This window comes from Sciurus carolinensis, chromosome 8, assembly GCF_902686445.1.
Source record: "Sciurus carolinensis chromosome 8, mSciCar1.2, whole genome shotgun sequence".
NCBI classification, from domain to species: Eukaryota; Metazoa; Chordata; class Mammalia; order Rodentia; family Sciuridae; genus Sciurus; species Sciurus carolinensis.
Genome location: NC_062220.1, coordinates 35868020 through 35884293, shown reverse-complemented (window position 1 = coordinate 35884293; position 16274 = coordinate 35868020). Strand labels below are relative to the sequence as shown.

Below are 16274 nucleotides of genomic sequence, written 5' to 3'. Positions count from 1 at the left end.
TTTTTTTTTTTTTTTTTTTTTTGCAGTGCTGGGGTTTTGAACCCCAGAGCCTTGTGCTTGCAAGGCAAGCCTTCAACCAACTGAGCTATATCCCCAGCCCCAAAGCCATGGCTTTTCTAAAGACTTTGTTGAGTGGTCAGGACTATATGGTGAGCTGCTCCCTTTGTACCATGGTTAACCAGGGATTTCCTTTAACAGTCTAGTAAGACTATGATGTATAAACCTGTACTGTGGGCTGGCAAAAAGAGGATGTGTCACAGCAGTTCGTGTGGTATGCTGCATCATACATGATGTTCTTGAGGCATGTACATCATTAAGACAACAAATGCTTGCTTTGCTATTGCTTTTGAGAACCAACTATGTATCAGGTACTGAAGTAATTGTTTTATATAAGGTTGGTGTGAAAATTGAGAACCCTTGAGGATAAATAATAATATCATTTCCACTTCAGAGTTGAAGGACCTGGTATTCAAATAGATCAAATAATTCCCTTCTGGATCTGTGGTCTGTAAATTTACTTTTTAAAAAAATCTTTATTCCTTCTTTGAGCGAACTTTCATTCCTAGTATTTCATTACAGATTAGTTTTGTCCCTTCTTAACTTTCATACTATTGCCCCTGCTCTGCCCAGAGAAATTACTCTGTGTGTGTGTATTTGTGTGTGTGTGTGTGTGTGTGTGTGTGTGTGTGTGTGTTTACTGGGGATTGAACCCAGGGCCCAGGACCCAGGGCTAGGATACATGCTAGGCAAGTGCTCTGTCACTGTGCTATATCCCCAGCACACACCCCACTTTTTTAAAAAATATTTTTTTAGTTGTCAGTAGACCTTTATTTTTTTTTTTTAATTTATTTTTATGCAGTGCTGAGAATTGAACTCAGTGCTCATACGTGCTAGGCAAGTGCTGTGCCACTGAACCATAACTCCAGCCCCTACCCACTTTTTAAAAAATTTGACAGGGCCTCTCTAAGTTGCCTATGCTGACCTCAAACTTGCATCCTCCTTCCGCAGGCTTCCAAGTAGCTGGGATTACAGGTGTGTGCATCTGTGCCCGGTTTGCTTAAATGTTTTAACATGTGAAAATTCAAATAACTGGAAGGAATAATTCCTTGGAATTAAATCAAGATGTCTTATTATAGGGTTGGAAACATTTGGTCTTAGTGATATTTCCTTCTCATATTCATAGATGTAATTTCTGTCTTCTACGAAATTTTTGGTAGAACAAAACATCAATTTTTAAGTAATAGCCTAAAGGCCATTCAAGAGCAAATAAGAAAAATACTGTTTTTAATGGGACAAGTAAGGGTTAAGTAACCGATTCTATGTTAATTGTACCTTCCATGTTATAGTACTAAAATATAGTATAGCTATCCTACAAGTTTCCTGGATGTAGTGGATTCTTATAAATCACTCCAAGAAAGAAGTTTGACTGCTTAAGGATCAAGTTCCCAGTCAGAGAGGCAGGAGAGACAAGCATGGAAAGGAGCAGCTTTGCACAGTGGTAGGAAGTGTTGGGGTGCCAGTGATGGAGGGTTGTGGGGAACTTAGGAAGGCCTGGCTTTAGCCTGGAGACCTAACCATCTTCATTCCTTCCTTTTATTAATAAACGTTACTTCTTTTCTCTTTTGCAATTCTTCATACATAGCAGTTGATAAACTTATGAACTAAGGAACATTAATGGTACACAGCAAATGTTCTTTGTTTAAAAAATACTTGTTAACAAGCGGGACATTGCTCGATTTCAGCAGGTGGGTAACATCCGTACATGAAGTGATCTCTCATTCTCTTTTTTTTTTATATATTTTAATTTTTTTGAGACAGAGTCTCACTTGTTGTCCAAACTGGCCTTGAACTCCTGGGTTTCAAGTAATCTATCTGCCAGGTAGCTGGGACTATTGGTGTGGGCCATTGCCTCCACCCCCTCTCATTTTGTTCAGTAAAATCAGCATGTCTCTAAGATCTTAATTTAAAAAGGAGGAGGGGTCTTCTGTTAAAAATTGAGGCAGGGCCTGCCGTGGTGGTGCACGCCTATAATCCCAGCAGCTTGGGGGCTGAAGCAGGAGGATCGAGAGTTCAAAGTAGCTTCAGCAACTTAGCAAGACCAAGTCTCTAAATAAAATCTAAAAAAGGGCTGGAGATATTGCTCAGTGGTTAAGTGCCTCTGGGTTCAATCCCTGAGACCCCCCCCCAAAAAAAGAAAAAAAAATCAGGAAGATATGGATTTGCATCAATATAAAATGTCAGGAATTTGAACGTATTGTGAGCTATGCTTTGAAAATTGGCTTACTCTCATATCCATTTCTGGCATAGTCTTTCAGCTAAGGTGATTTTGTTATTTGAATGTTATATTAATATGGAGGAAAATAATATAGAACATATCTTAACAATATTTTAAAATCCATGATTATAGTTACATATTCTTTTTTGAAATCCAGTCTTCAGCAGAGAGAATTACTTTGAGAACTTTCAATGTTATTGGTATTTTAATCTTATTAGGATCTTTAACTGTTAGGATACATTAAGTAAATTATGGGAAGGTGGACAGAATTAGAAAACATTAATCTTATGTACAGAAATCATAAGTGGTAACAGATATAAACATGCTTACTATTTTTCTGTTCTAGATATTTGAATGGTGGTATTTTCGCAAATATGGAACATCCTTCATTGAACAAGTCTCAGTAAGCCACTTGCGCCCCCTTCTGGGAGGGGTTGACAACAACTCCTCCAACAATTCTAACTCCAGCAATGGGGACTCAGACTCCAACAGGCAGAGTGTCTCAGGTATGCAGAGTTTCTTATGAAATTATTATAATATGAGACAATAAGAATGTTGTCGAGGATTACGCTTCAGAAAAATATGCAGTTAATTTTCTGCAGGATTTGACAAATCTATATCAGATAAGTAGGGTGTAAGCATTCCAGGGAAAGGAAATGTTTATGCTGTTAATTTTACTTTTTCTCTCATTTGTTTTAGCTAGTGGTCATTTATTTTAGTGTACTCAACCTGAGGACAACCGCATGGGTAGTTTCTCAAACCTCAGTAAATGGATACATTTTCTTCCATTATAATTGCAGAATCTTTTGTCTAACTAGACCTGGTTACTCATCTGCTTAAAAGCCTTTCTTTGTTCCCATTCCATTGAAGGTAAACCCCCATTCCAGATTCCTTAGCACAGCATAAACTGCTCTAGTCTGTCTTGCCAACCTTGGTACCTGTCACAGTTCATGTCCTTTTTCATATGTCCACCTGGAAGCCACTTCATTTTTTATACATGCCATGTTTCTTGTGACCCTGTGCCTAGAAATGTTTTTTCCTTTGTTGGTTCATCCATCACTATTCATCAGATGTCACCTCCAGTGAAGTTTTATCTGCTACGTATACACTCTCTTCTTTTATTCATCCTTAGTATTTTTTTCCTTTAGCAACACTTGTCAAATTGCATTGTAATTTTCAAGGTGCCTTAGCATCTTCAGCATCTTGCACAGCATCTGTTATATCTTTGTAATTCAATGAGAAGATGAGAAGAGTATGCAGGATCTGTGCTTTCTCTGCTTGTAAAACAAGAGGAAAGAATACAACTCATAACTGAATGCTTCATTGACTCTATAAACATTTCCTAAGTACTTTTTAAGAACCTTGCTTTGTACTGGCTCTTAGGAATATTATGAAAAGTCAATCCTTGTCCCATGGAACACTCTGCCTAATGAAGAAAACAAAGCCATAAGTGCTCTGATCGTAAGAGGGAAACATACAGTGCTATGGGTGGAAGACAAAGTAGGGACCCCTGACCAAACTGGCAGGAGACTGTTTCTTGAAGGAGTAGATACCAGTTCTGAGACTAAAGAATGAAGAAGTTAAAGAGTTAGATCATTTTCTTCCTCTTCATAAGTCCACATTTCCTAACTGTGTAGCCAGGTTATGGGCATTGAGGAGCATTGTACATATATTTTGTTCCCAATGTTGATTCAGTATTCTTTTAATAAACCCTTGAATGCTGGTATTTTCACACCTGAGAGGTACTGGGCAGCCTTCTGTAAACATTATTTCATTCTAAAGGGTACACTTGTGAGAGATGGCACCATCCTGGTAACAAAATAATTTGGAACTTTGTAAATTCATCTACCTTGTGAAAGAAAGAGGAAGAAACCTGAGCAAAGCAAACTATTACTTTAACAGCTGCCCTAATAGATGTGGCTTATTTTTCTAATGGGGAATCTTGATCTCTCAGTCATCATCACCATAAGCAGTTGTAGATAATTGCTACCACTTGACATGTGCTGTGAAGGCCCCTCAGATTAAAGGTTCTGTTGTCTGACTCTAGTTACTGTACTCTGAGTGACACAGGACATTGTAGAAAATTATCACATTGAAAACAGAAAGTGTCCTTATTTAAGGGCATTATTTATAGTGGATACATTGTGAATACATTTATATTTTCATTTGTGTCCCTCCTTTCTCTTTACCCAGTTGAAATCTTTAGATATTACTTAATGTAATAAAGAGTTCATACTCTTCTTATTACCACTATTATTTCCCTCTTTCTTGATTAAACCTTATTCATTATGTGAATCTCACTGCTCTTCTTCATAAGGGAGAGTCTAAGATCTTTTGAAAAATATATTCAGCCAGGACCTGTATTCCCAAGTAATTGGGAAGATCTTTATTGGTGCCTATGAATTCTAGACTGCTGAGCAGCCCAGTCTCAGAAATAAAACAGAAAGATAAAAAATGTATTCAATAATAATAACTGTGGAAATTCTCAGTTTTATTTATATCAAATCTTTACCTGGCAAGAATGAACTTTTGAATATTATCACTCAATTACACTAATATTACTGAGTGCCTACTGTGCATTCCATATTTCCATTACTTTCCTGTATAATAGAGCATTGGTGATCTGATTTCATAATAATGTTTAAATAATTACCTTTAAAAAATGAGAATTTCCTTGTCTAAGTACATTTTGGGCTCAATCTTCCCACTTCTTGACGTTTGGGTTACTAATATTTGTCTAATGCAAGTATTTGTCTAATGAAGTTAACATTTGTGAACATGTTCCTTACTTTATTTAATTTAGGAGCTAAACTTCTATTTTTCTTTCAATATATAGCCTCTGATAAACTCTACTGATACATTTTGCTACAATACCATGTTTCTCACTGCCTTTTGTTAGTTCATTGCATTTTATGAGCTGATGATGCTTAGGGATTTAAAATGTGGCCAACTGCTCTGTCTGAAGGGAAGGGATTCTTAGAGCACAGTAACATTATAAATTAGGGATTTATGTAAGCATCTGTTTGATAATTTGCCTTTTTGTCAAATAAGATGCCATGAAGACAGAGGTCTGCAGCATTAACATTCTTCCAGATGTTGGGAAAAATACAAGGTGCTCTAGCATCTCAGTGTCCTTGCCAAAGTCAAGTTTAAATCCTCAGAAGCACTTGAATAACATTTTGGAAAGAACTGGATCTTTAGATAAACTCTAATATAGTTACTTGGCTTCCTATCACAAATTCTCTCATTTTAATCTGATTTAATCTTCATAAGATATATATTTCAAATTCTAAATATTCTAATGACTCTAAATTCTAAATAATTCTAATCCATATAAATATACATGTTCTGAATTATAAAGTCCATTATATCTCTAGAGGCAGTTCCAGCACTGATATAATAAAGGTAATAAATTAAAGCAATGGAGATGGAGAAACTTCTATAGAGAGAAAAAATACATAGTAAGTTCTTCATAGATCCCAAATTGTCCTAACAACAGAATGAACAATTTTCTCCCTAGAAAACCATATAGTTCCAATAACAACCAACACTTTTAATGCCTGCTGTCAGCTTTACGTGATATTATTTCACTTAATCCTTACAATAACCCCATTAAGAAAGTTCTGTCATTATCTCCATTTTTTGGTGGAGGAAGCTGAAGTCATAGACCCAGAGTCACATGACTCAGAACCTGGACAGTCTTTCTTCAGAGCCCAGGTTCTTAAACAGTAATTGAAAATTTTAAGTAACCCTCTCCAGACTTCAAGGTCTATAAATGTGAGGTTTAATGTAACTATTAAGCAAGTGAAAATTATGTTATTAAAGCTCTGTACTACAATACATGACATTATTTCTGAAGTGACATGGACCTGACACTTTAAAAAAAATATTTTTGTAGATGGACATGATACCTTTTGTTTGTTTGTTTATTTTATGTAGTGCTGAGGAACTAGCCCAGTGCCTCATACATGCTAGGCAAGCACTCTAGCCCTGAGTTACAACCCCAGCTTGAATCTGACTTATCTTTAGAAACAGCTCAGTGGCCAGTGGTTGAGAGCATAGGCTCTGAGGTCAGACAAATGTGGCCCTAATCTTGGCTCTATCACTTTCACAGTGAGTGATCTTGGTCAGGTCATTTAACCTTCCTAAGTCTGAATGTCTTAATATGCAAACATGGAAATAACAGTAATATCTATATCACAAATGTAGTTTGGAAATTAAAGGAAGCCATGCAGAAGTATCAAGTCAGAGGACGGCTGTTTGGCAGTGTGTCCCTGCTGAACTGAGTTCCCTGTGAACGTGATGAGGGAGAACGCCACAGCACTTGAGGATGTAGCTGTGTGATCAGCTGGGCTTATTCATTAGCTCAGTGACTCTTTTATATCCATATCTTTCATCTTGCATTTGAAATATTTCCCTCTGTAAAATTGCAAATTGCCATGTGTCAAGGACCTTTGGGGTTGTTCTTTGATAGTCTCAATGAAGGCAAACTTGATCTGTATTAGCCAAAATCTGTTGCATGTGTTGAAAATGATTATCTTAGCCAAAGCTTATTATAGCATTCCAAAATCTTTGCCAATAAAATTATGTTCAAGTACAGATTAGATTTCTAGTTAGATGGTAAAGAGCCCAAGATAGTTTTTGCTGCTGGTAAACTTTTATTTAATAAACTTATTTCACAATTTCCACATTATTTGTTAGAGTACATTGACTTAGGTCAGAAATGACCAGCAAGAAATATATGACAGATGAAATTAAAGATTTAACTATCTTGGCAGTAGTCTCGAAGAAAATAGTATGCTCTCTTGAATAAAGTAGGTCAATAAAAATGGGCCCCAAATTCATATTTACTTATACCCTTGCTTATTTCATAAAAGAATTTGAAATTATAACATATTTGTTGAATTGAAAGCTATCTGATGTTACTTTGTGCCTTTACTTCTACTTAATTTTTCAAAATGATTATTTTGAAAAATTGTGAAACATTTAAACCTTAATTATTTTTTAAAATGAATATTTTTACTCCTAAGGATTGCTTAAAATTGATCTGTATGATATAGAGGATTGTGTATTCATTTCTGAGATACCAAAGCTAATTAATACAGATATAATCACATGCCAGAAATTAACTTGGGTTAATTTGAGGGTTGGAATATATCCAATTATATTGTACTTTTGAACTGAAATGTTTAAAAGTGTTATTGAAAGGTGACTAACATTTACCCAGAAGAATTTTCAAAACTGTTCTTCTAATGGAAGATTTAATTAGGAAGTCACAGGATTTTCAAATATGGTGTTGCAGGTTGACAGGTTTATTACATATCATAGGTAAAAGTTGAGGAGTCCGGACAGCAGACCTTTTCAACTTATTTATTGTGGACCTTGGGGACATTATCTGGCTTTTCAGTATTTTAATTTTGTAAAAGGGGTCTAACATAAGCCTTTCACTAATTGGGGCAAAGGGTAAAGATGACTTGTACTTTAAGCCTTTTTGTAGAAAGGATCAATGACAAGCATGTAGTGCTAACAAAAGTTGCTGCTACTGCTGTTTATAATATTGTCAGATTTAAGATTTTGGGGAAAATGTGGTAAGTTTTCATTATAAGAAATCTTCCTGAAGTCCCACTCATGGGTCCCCTACTCCCCTTTCCCCCCTTATTTTGCTCTAGTTTCTGCATATGAGAGAAAACATTTGACCCTTGACTTTCTGGGTCTGGCCTATTTCACTTAGGATGATGTTTACCAGTTCTATCCACTTACCAGAAAGTGCCATAATTTTATTCTTCTTCATTGCTGAGTAAAACTTCATTGTGCATATGTACCATATTTTCTTCAACCATTCAGTGGAGTAGTGGAAGGGGATTGAGGGCAAGGGAGGAGGTGTAGGAAAAAGGAGGAACTGTAGAATGAATTTGAGCAAATTATGCTGTGTACATATATGACTCTATCACAGTGAATTTTACTTTATGTGTATCTATAAAGTACCAATTTAAAAAAAAGCAAATAAATAGAAGGAAGATGAGTGGAATAGAGGAAGGGGAGTGGGGGAGGAGAGGATGTAAGAGGAATACTTGGGACTGAAATGGAACAAATTATATTCCATGATTTTCAAAATGAATCATGCTATTATATATAACTATAATGAACTAAAAAAGACATTAAAAAAGGAAATCTTCCTATGCTAGAATTAGTATTTTATATGTTTTAAAACTAGGAATGGGGACTCTCTATTTTTTAATTTTAGAAAATGTTTCAGAGTTAAGTTGGACACAGAAAATTATTTTTTCCATGTGATTAAAAATCCTATGATTTTGAGCCTTTTGGCTTTTCTGAGAATTTATTTCCCCTTTTTCTTAAGGACTATGACAAGGGGAAAGTCTACAGTTCTTACTGTTTCTGTAGAGCTGGGATGCCAGGTAGTGGCTCAGTACCCTTCATAATTTCCTGCCCAGGCTAGATGTTCTTGTAAGTCATCAGTTGTATCTGTATCTGCCTTTTAAAAAAAGTTTAAAAAATTTTAAGTACTAGGGATTTACCCCAGGGGTGCTGTACTACTGAGCTACATCCCCAAACCTTTCTTATTTTGTATTTTGAGACAGGGTCACACCAAGTTGCTGAGGTTGGCCTTAACTTGCCCTCCTCCTGCCTCAGCCTCCCCAGTTGCTGGGGTTGCAGTCATGAGCCACCACTCCTGGCTATATCTGTTTTTGCAAGTTAGGGCCTATTGCAGGCATTAATGCATAAAAGTCACTTAATGTGTGTTTAAAACACATAGTCCTGTGAGAGCACAGGGTAGGTATTCTTGAGTAATAACTGACTATGAAGTATAATTGCAATGGAAAGTTTTAGTAGGAATTAACCCTACTAAATCTGTTCCTGCAGAAAGGATTGTAGCTTGCTTTTAGAAGTCCTTAATCATAATAAGAATCATTTTTTAAATGTTCTTCATCTCCCACCCAAAAACGTTTAAGTGTTCCACTATGAGAAAGGAATGGATCTGCTCTGTAGACATTGGAAACTAAACAAGTGCTGTTTTCAATGCTGGCTGTTTATCTCTCTTGAATTGTATTCTTACGTGGATGTTGAGGTCACACATTTCTGCCAGAAGTTGTGGGTAGAGATTGTACTGTGGACCTCTGCAGATGGAACCATGGAGAGCTTGTTTTTGTGTGGAGGGCTTATTTATAACTAGACTATTAATGATATTAGTAAGCCCTTGGTGGGGCCCTGGTCAACTTTTATTGCTTTCCAAGGGCACTAAAAGTGTTCATGTTAATGGAGAATTGGAGAATGTAAAATTTCTTTTGGAGGTAAAATTTTAAATCTGATTTGACATAAGGAATTTATTCCTCAAAGGTTCACATAAGATAAGAAACAGGACTGCATGTAGAAAAACTCTTGCTATCTCAAGATCTGAATTTAATTTCTTCTCTTAAATCTTCATAATGTTTGACTTTTAAACTCTTTGTCCATATCACTAAACTACATCAGGCAACCTTATATTTATGGGGCATGTTCCCTAGACTGATTCCAGACTAAGATCTTTTGTTATAAAGATAAGATGATGGAACAGAATAGCAAAGAAGCAGTGACCTAATTTAAAGCAAAACTTTTATCTGTGTTCATATATGACCTCTAGATTGCTTGTTTCTTAAAAGAAAGTAGCCTGTCTTCCATCTTCAACTTAAAGATTTTAACTTGAGTTATTTCTTATATACTTCCTCATGTGTTTTCTTAACATAGAACAGTATGTATCTGTTGCAATTGCTTAGATCTTCATTTCTAAGTTTCAGGAACAGTTGAAAAACTGAATACAGGACACATATAACACCAATGTCAACAAGGATTTTTTTTTTTTTTAAAGTCCAATTCTCTAACAAGAAACTATTAGAGCAAATTTCAGAGTGTTTGCTGCACCCCCTGCTGGCCACATAACGGTACTTCCTAAATAAAAACAACATCTTCACTTGCTGCTTGGTGAACACTTTAGATATATACACTGTTTCTCTTTGGAGTTATTTTTGTTTAGAAATACTTTAAATTTCATCTGATATATAATAGATTTGAAACTTTAACTGAAGGCAATTTTCTTTCTAATTTGCCAATTAATGTTTGAACAGTGCTTATCTTTCTAGGCGGTGTAATAATGTATTTGTTGGAAACAGAATGTTAACCACAATCCCTTTACTGATATTTCAGATGAAGTTTAATAAGGAGGAGTCCTTTCCCCAAATATCCTTGTTTTGTTGTAAATAATTCTTCCCGGAGCTTCCTTGCACATAAATCTCTGGGTATGTTTTTATATGCTAACTGTAAACCTTGCAACATTCGTGAGGTTTTAAAATGAGCAATCTGAGTCATGAAAAAGTTTCTCTGAGGCAAGGTTGGGCAGTGGTGATGAGGTCCTAAGAGTTATAGCAGCTAGAAGGACCTAGACCATGTTGTTTGGCTCACCAGTGTATCTCAAGCCATGATCTGGAGTCAGTGTATTCTTGACCCTTCTGTGAGTTTTGATGTTTGAAGAAAAAGTAAGTATTTTAGGGAAATATCATTTTCTATTTAGTGCCACTTAAACTGACAGTCCACACTCAGTTTCTCAAGAACAAAATTCGGAGGTTCTGTACCAAGTGAGGAAATATAATTTCGTAAATGACAGTTTAGGCTAAATGACAACAAATTTAGGGCCATTACTTAAAAACACTAAGTTAATTTAAAGTGAGATCCTACCTAATTTAAGGTAAATGCATCTTCTTTAAATGAAAGCACACTTTCCTGTTATGTGTTTACCCTTCATTCACTATTTAAAAAATATTTACTGAGATAATACTGCTTTATGCACTGTCATTATCACACTGTATTGTAGTTGATGTTTTACTTGATCCCCACTTGGTGCTCATCACATCAGTGCCCCTGGGATGGATGAAGGGTCAATGTTGGATGTGAACAACTGAGGGTAGAACCCTAAGGAATCACCATAGGATCATTAATGCTCTTTGGATTTCTGCAATAATTTTGTGTGCATATGTCTTTGGGTATGTTTTTCATTGATTATACATACACACAGATATTTTTATTTTCTAGTAAAACCATAGTCATCCAAAGAAATATAATACTATGGATTAGGAGGAAGTCTTAATTATAGGGTATTTTTTATAATTGGAGCTTATTAGTTATACTCTTACCTAAACACTGTCTTGAAGCTAAAGATTGACTATTCTAAGTCAAAGTCCTGTAGTTTTAAGTTTCTGTGGTCCTAGCATGACTAAGAGCTGTAATCTATTAGTATCTAACAATGATGATATTAGTGTGATGAGCAGCATATGTGTCTGAGTAAATAAATAAATGATGTTAAAATGCTTTAAAATGATTTCTTTTTATAGCATTTTCCCTATGATAATCATAATTTCATTAATTTTCTTACTACTCCTTTCCAGGAAGACAAAGCAAATTGGTGAAGAGTCACAAAATCTTAATTAGGAGTTTAAAGCTCTGTATATTATTTTGTAGAGCTGAAGTTTAGTTTGTCATGTATGATGTTATTGTGAGATATATTTTAGAGCAACAGAAAGTCATGTTACTTCTTCTTGTACTTTTAGCCTGTAATTTTAGAAATAATTTCATAGAATCTATTCAGATTTCTTAAAATAACTATAGAAGTTATGAACTAGATGATTTGTCATGTACTTTCATTTGGCAAATGAGGGAACTTGGACCCAGAAAGATTAGGTGAAACTTTCCAAAGTCCTAATGCCTAAGCCCCATTTTCTGATTAACCTGTCAGAATTTTTCTGTATGGCTTCCCATGTAAAGGATAGAGAATAAAATTATCTTATCAAATGGCCAGGAAGGGTGTTTTGTCAAGTTAATTAGCTTGTAGTCACTGAACTTATGTGTAACATTTTCATATTTTTCTTTGTTGCAGAATGCAAAGTATGGAGAAATCCACTAAATTTATTTAGGGGTGCTGAATATAATCGGTAAGCATTTTGACAGCTTGGGAAACAAATGGGTCTGGTTCAGAGAGCAAAGACAGCAGCAAATGTTTTTGCTGGTTCATTTAAGGGTTATGTTACAGTATTTAGTGCTTCCATTTTTTGTTATAAAACATTTTGATTTTTCTGTTTCATAATTAGGTTACATTGGATTTGGGATTATGTACAAGTTTTTATAAATATCTATTGTAGTCATTTGTTTCAGTATATATTATACTATCAAAAATTTTGAAGCTTACCTGGAACATGGTTATAAAGATGCCAGAGAGGTTATATGGAATTTAGTTTAGTGAAGTAATTAAGTAAATCAGAATTTTCATAGCTTTGGGGAAATGTCTATTCATAATGCTAATTAGGGAAGGTTTTCAATAGCAACAACTAGTAAAGTTTTAAGGCAAAAACACAGGGAGAAATGTTTGCTTATTTCCTGCCATATAATTCCTGAAGCAGAGAACAGGATTTAACATTGTTTAAAAACAATGTTTTTTAGATTCATTAGCAAACACATTTTAATACTCAGTTAATGGCTTATATTTCAACTCCTCTGCAGCTTGCTACTTTTAGTTCTTGCTTTCCTCCCTCAGAACTGTCTGGCCATTTTCCCTCCCCTTTACAGGTACACCTGGGTGACAGGACGAGAACCTCTAACTTACTATGACATGAATCTTTCTGCCCAAGACCATCAGACGTTCTTTACCTGTGACTCGGACCATCTGCGTCCTGCAGATGCAAGTATGGAAAATCCATTAGATAGTCCCTGGGAGGGAGGGTTTTTCAGCTTGTTTTAAGAACCATAGTTTCTGCTTTTAGAATATCTGCTGTATAAAATCCCAGTGAATAAAATATGAAATTGCTGATTGACAGTAGAACCCAGAATTCTAATGCTTAAAGCTTTATCTCCAATGAAGTATCAATGTAGAAATGATGCTTGTCATAATTTAGAACATGATTTTTAAAAAAATATATCAAAGTTAGATTGATAAATTTTGAAGACACATAAATCTTGCCTAAAACTAATTAAATTCATGATTGAGATGGAATGGTCTTATTGCCTTGATAATATTCTAACTAGAAGTTGGGATTCATTGAATCTAAATGATTAATGAATGCATTTTAGAAGCCAAAATGCCTCTTTAAGTTCACTAACTTTGAGTGGGGATGTGGCCTTGGCTACTAGAGTCTATATGTGTTTTCCTTCCTTGAGAAAACTTGGATGAGCATATATTTTGCACTTAAGTTATAACTAATCCTACTGATATAATTTGTATTGCTAATCTTAGTCCAAGTAAATAGGTGAAAAAAATTTTAAAAAGAAAGTTCTGTATGCTCTTGAGAAACTGACTTATAGGGCAGTGGTAGAGCGTTTGCCTAGCACATGTGAGACACTGGGTTCCATCCTCAGCAGCACATAAAAATAAATAAATAAAATAAAGGTATTATGCTTATCTAAAAGTAAAAAAAATTAAAAAAAGAAACTGATTTATAGAATACAAATTTATCAAACAAATTAAACAAGATGATTATTACTCTTTGTTTTTTAAAGTTATTCTTTGCCATCAATGAACATCATAGTATGTGGATGTGGAACATCATAGTATGACAAAGATTACCAAGCATTAAGCTTCTCACAATATACTCATATACTGCTTTGATATATAGAAACTAGATTTGCAGACAAAATTAAGGAATAAATATACATGTTAAGCAAAAATCTAACGTCCCTCTTAATGACCCAACTCATAATTCTTCAAATGGTTTTAGAATGTTCCAATATCCAAAGCCTGTAGTAAATATGTAGGAAAATGACTGATAGAAATTATTTTAGGTCTAAATCGAATGAAGAAATTAGTAGCAATGCCATTTTAAAATGTGTAAAATCATGTATTCTCTTAACAAGAAATGAGAAATGTGTGAAAGAAATAAAATCTGTTAGAATGCCTTTTCTCGATTTCCTTTTGTCTATAATATTTAGTTCTGCAGTTATATGAGCATACAAAAAAAGTTCAGTATCAGCAATGAAATAAAAAAAATTAGAATATATTTGTGTGACTTTGTAAATTTGGGCTGACCCTATTGGTAATGAAAGTCTCTTGTAATTCAAGCTCAAAGCTATTAAATTATCTGTTGTCCCGTATTGAGTCTTTCTCATATGTACTACTGATTGACTTGCTTTTTTCTCTTTCTCTAACTTAGTAATGCAGAAAGCCTGGAGAGAGCGAAACCCGCAAGCTAGGATTTCTGCAGCTCATGAAGCCTTGGAGATAAATGAGTAAGTGGAGGGAAAAATCTTGCTGTTAAAGAGGAAATATCATTTTTTGCTGAATATATTCAGTTCCCATTGATGGGATGCTTCCATTAAACTATGCATTTGCACTGGAGGATTATTTGTGGAATATTATTTTGTAAAATTTTCTTTTTATGAAGGACAGCCATGTGGAGGTGGTTTTAGTCATTTTAGAGAGCAGTGTAGTGGCTTTGCTATGACCCTAAATTAAATCCTTCGAGGGATGTTGTGACAACATAAAATAAATACAATACATGTCTAAAACACTTTGACAGGGAAATTTTTCCAGATGTAGAATGCTTCTCTGTACTATCACATTTTCTAGGTAGGACTTTCAGTAGTGGGAGAAACATAATAAAGATGTAAGGTGAAAAAAATAACATATAGATGATTTTACAGTCAAGGCAAAAATAAGAGGAAACGCTGTCCTTGGTGTCGTTTAACGTGCTATGGGTTACCAAGGAAGGCTGGGAAATCTTGTCTGGAGATCTCAGAAAATGAGCAAGATTCTTAAAGTCAGAGTCATAAAAACTTAGGGTTGGCAGAGACCTTAAAGGTCACTTAGCTCAACCACCCATCTGGTGCTTGAATCACCTCGACACTATCCTTGCCAAGTGGTCATTGTTAAACTATTTTATGATTTTTCTGAAGAAGGTTACAGAATCTTCTCCAGAGGTCTTAAAAAAAATAAGAAAAAAGATTCACTTGAGATTTGGAAATTCTACCATTGTAATCAGTTGATCTAGATGGTTTCTGATTCTGTCATGCAACATATTTACTTTCCACTTCCTTGTCATCTACAAATTTGATATGCCTGCCTTCTGTGTGTCATCATGTTTCTGAGCAAACTGTCAGGCCAAGGGTAGAACCCTGTGACATGACATATAGAAACTATGCTGTAGGTCCATATCTTCATGAGTCACCATTCTTGGTATTATTCAAACGATTACTGAGCCACCCAGTTGCACTGTGATTCAGCCCATATTTCTCCGATTTGATCTTAATGCCAGTTGTAGCTGTGGATCTTTAATTCATAGTTAAACTATTATGGAAAACTAAGTTAGCACAACTTATTTATTCTTAGTGAATAAGCTGACTTCTAGTGGTTACTACTTTCTTTTTAATGTGCTTGGAGACCATCTCTTTAATTATGAGAATATTGTTCCAAATTACTTCTCTATAGTTTGGGATGTTGGCCTTCTTCCCCTTTTTGAAAAGCTATACTACATTTGTCATCTCATCTTCTAGAGTCCCCCCTCCATTCTTTGTGATTCCTCAGCTATCCATCAGGAGCAATTCCATGGCCTGCCTGCAAGGTCTGTTGGTTTCCTGGGATTTGTCCATCCCAATACAGTAGTTCATTTAGAATGGATCAGTTATTTGCTATCTTATATCTTTTTACTCATTGTAGAGTTTAATTTCTTTTCCCCTTTTCAGTCTGACAATCATTCTCCTTGATAGAGAAGCCAGGTGCAAGATGGGACTGAGAGTGTTTGCTTTCTCTCTGTTATCTACTGCTGTTAACCATGAACTGTGTTTGTGTTGCTGGTGGTGTTTTCTTTTTTGTTGGTTTTTGTAGTGGTTTTAGAGAAATGGGGGTGGTGATGGGGCCTTAAACCTAATTTTAAAATAGGGAATAGATAATTGTATTCATTTTTTAAAATTGGTTTTTGATTTTGGTTATGTGTGTGTTAGTTGTTTGTTTATTCATTTGTTTGTTTGT

The 16274-nt window shown here is 35.1% G+C and overlaps 1 protein-coding gene across 9 annotated transcripts in view; it reads left to right on the top strand.

Annotated features, from left to right (window-relative positions):
- St7 (suppression of tumorigenicity 7) overlaps positions 1 to 16274 on the top strand; it is a 257756-nt gene that overhangs the window by 147319 nt on the left and 94163 nt on the right. For all 9 annotated transcript variants that reach the window (XR_007109780.1, XM_047560747.1, XM_047560750.1 and 6 more), the window contains exons 3-6: positions 2622 to 2781; positions 12198 to 12252; positions 12884 to 12999; positions 14461 to 14536. Coding sequence is in view for 8 of the 9 variants with exons in the window: in XM_047560747.1 (XP_047416703.1) it covers positions 2622 to 2781; positions 12198 to 12252; positions 12884 to 12999; positions 14461 to 14536 (407 nt within the window). In the remaining variant the exon portion in view is untranslated. The remainder of the gene's footprint in view (positions 1 to 2621; positions 2782 to 12197; positions 12253 to 12883; positions 13000 to 14460; positions 14537 to 16274) is intronic.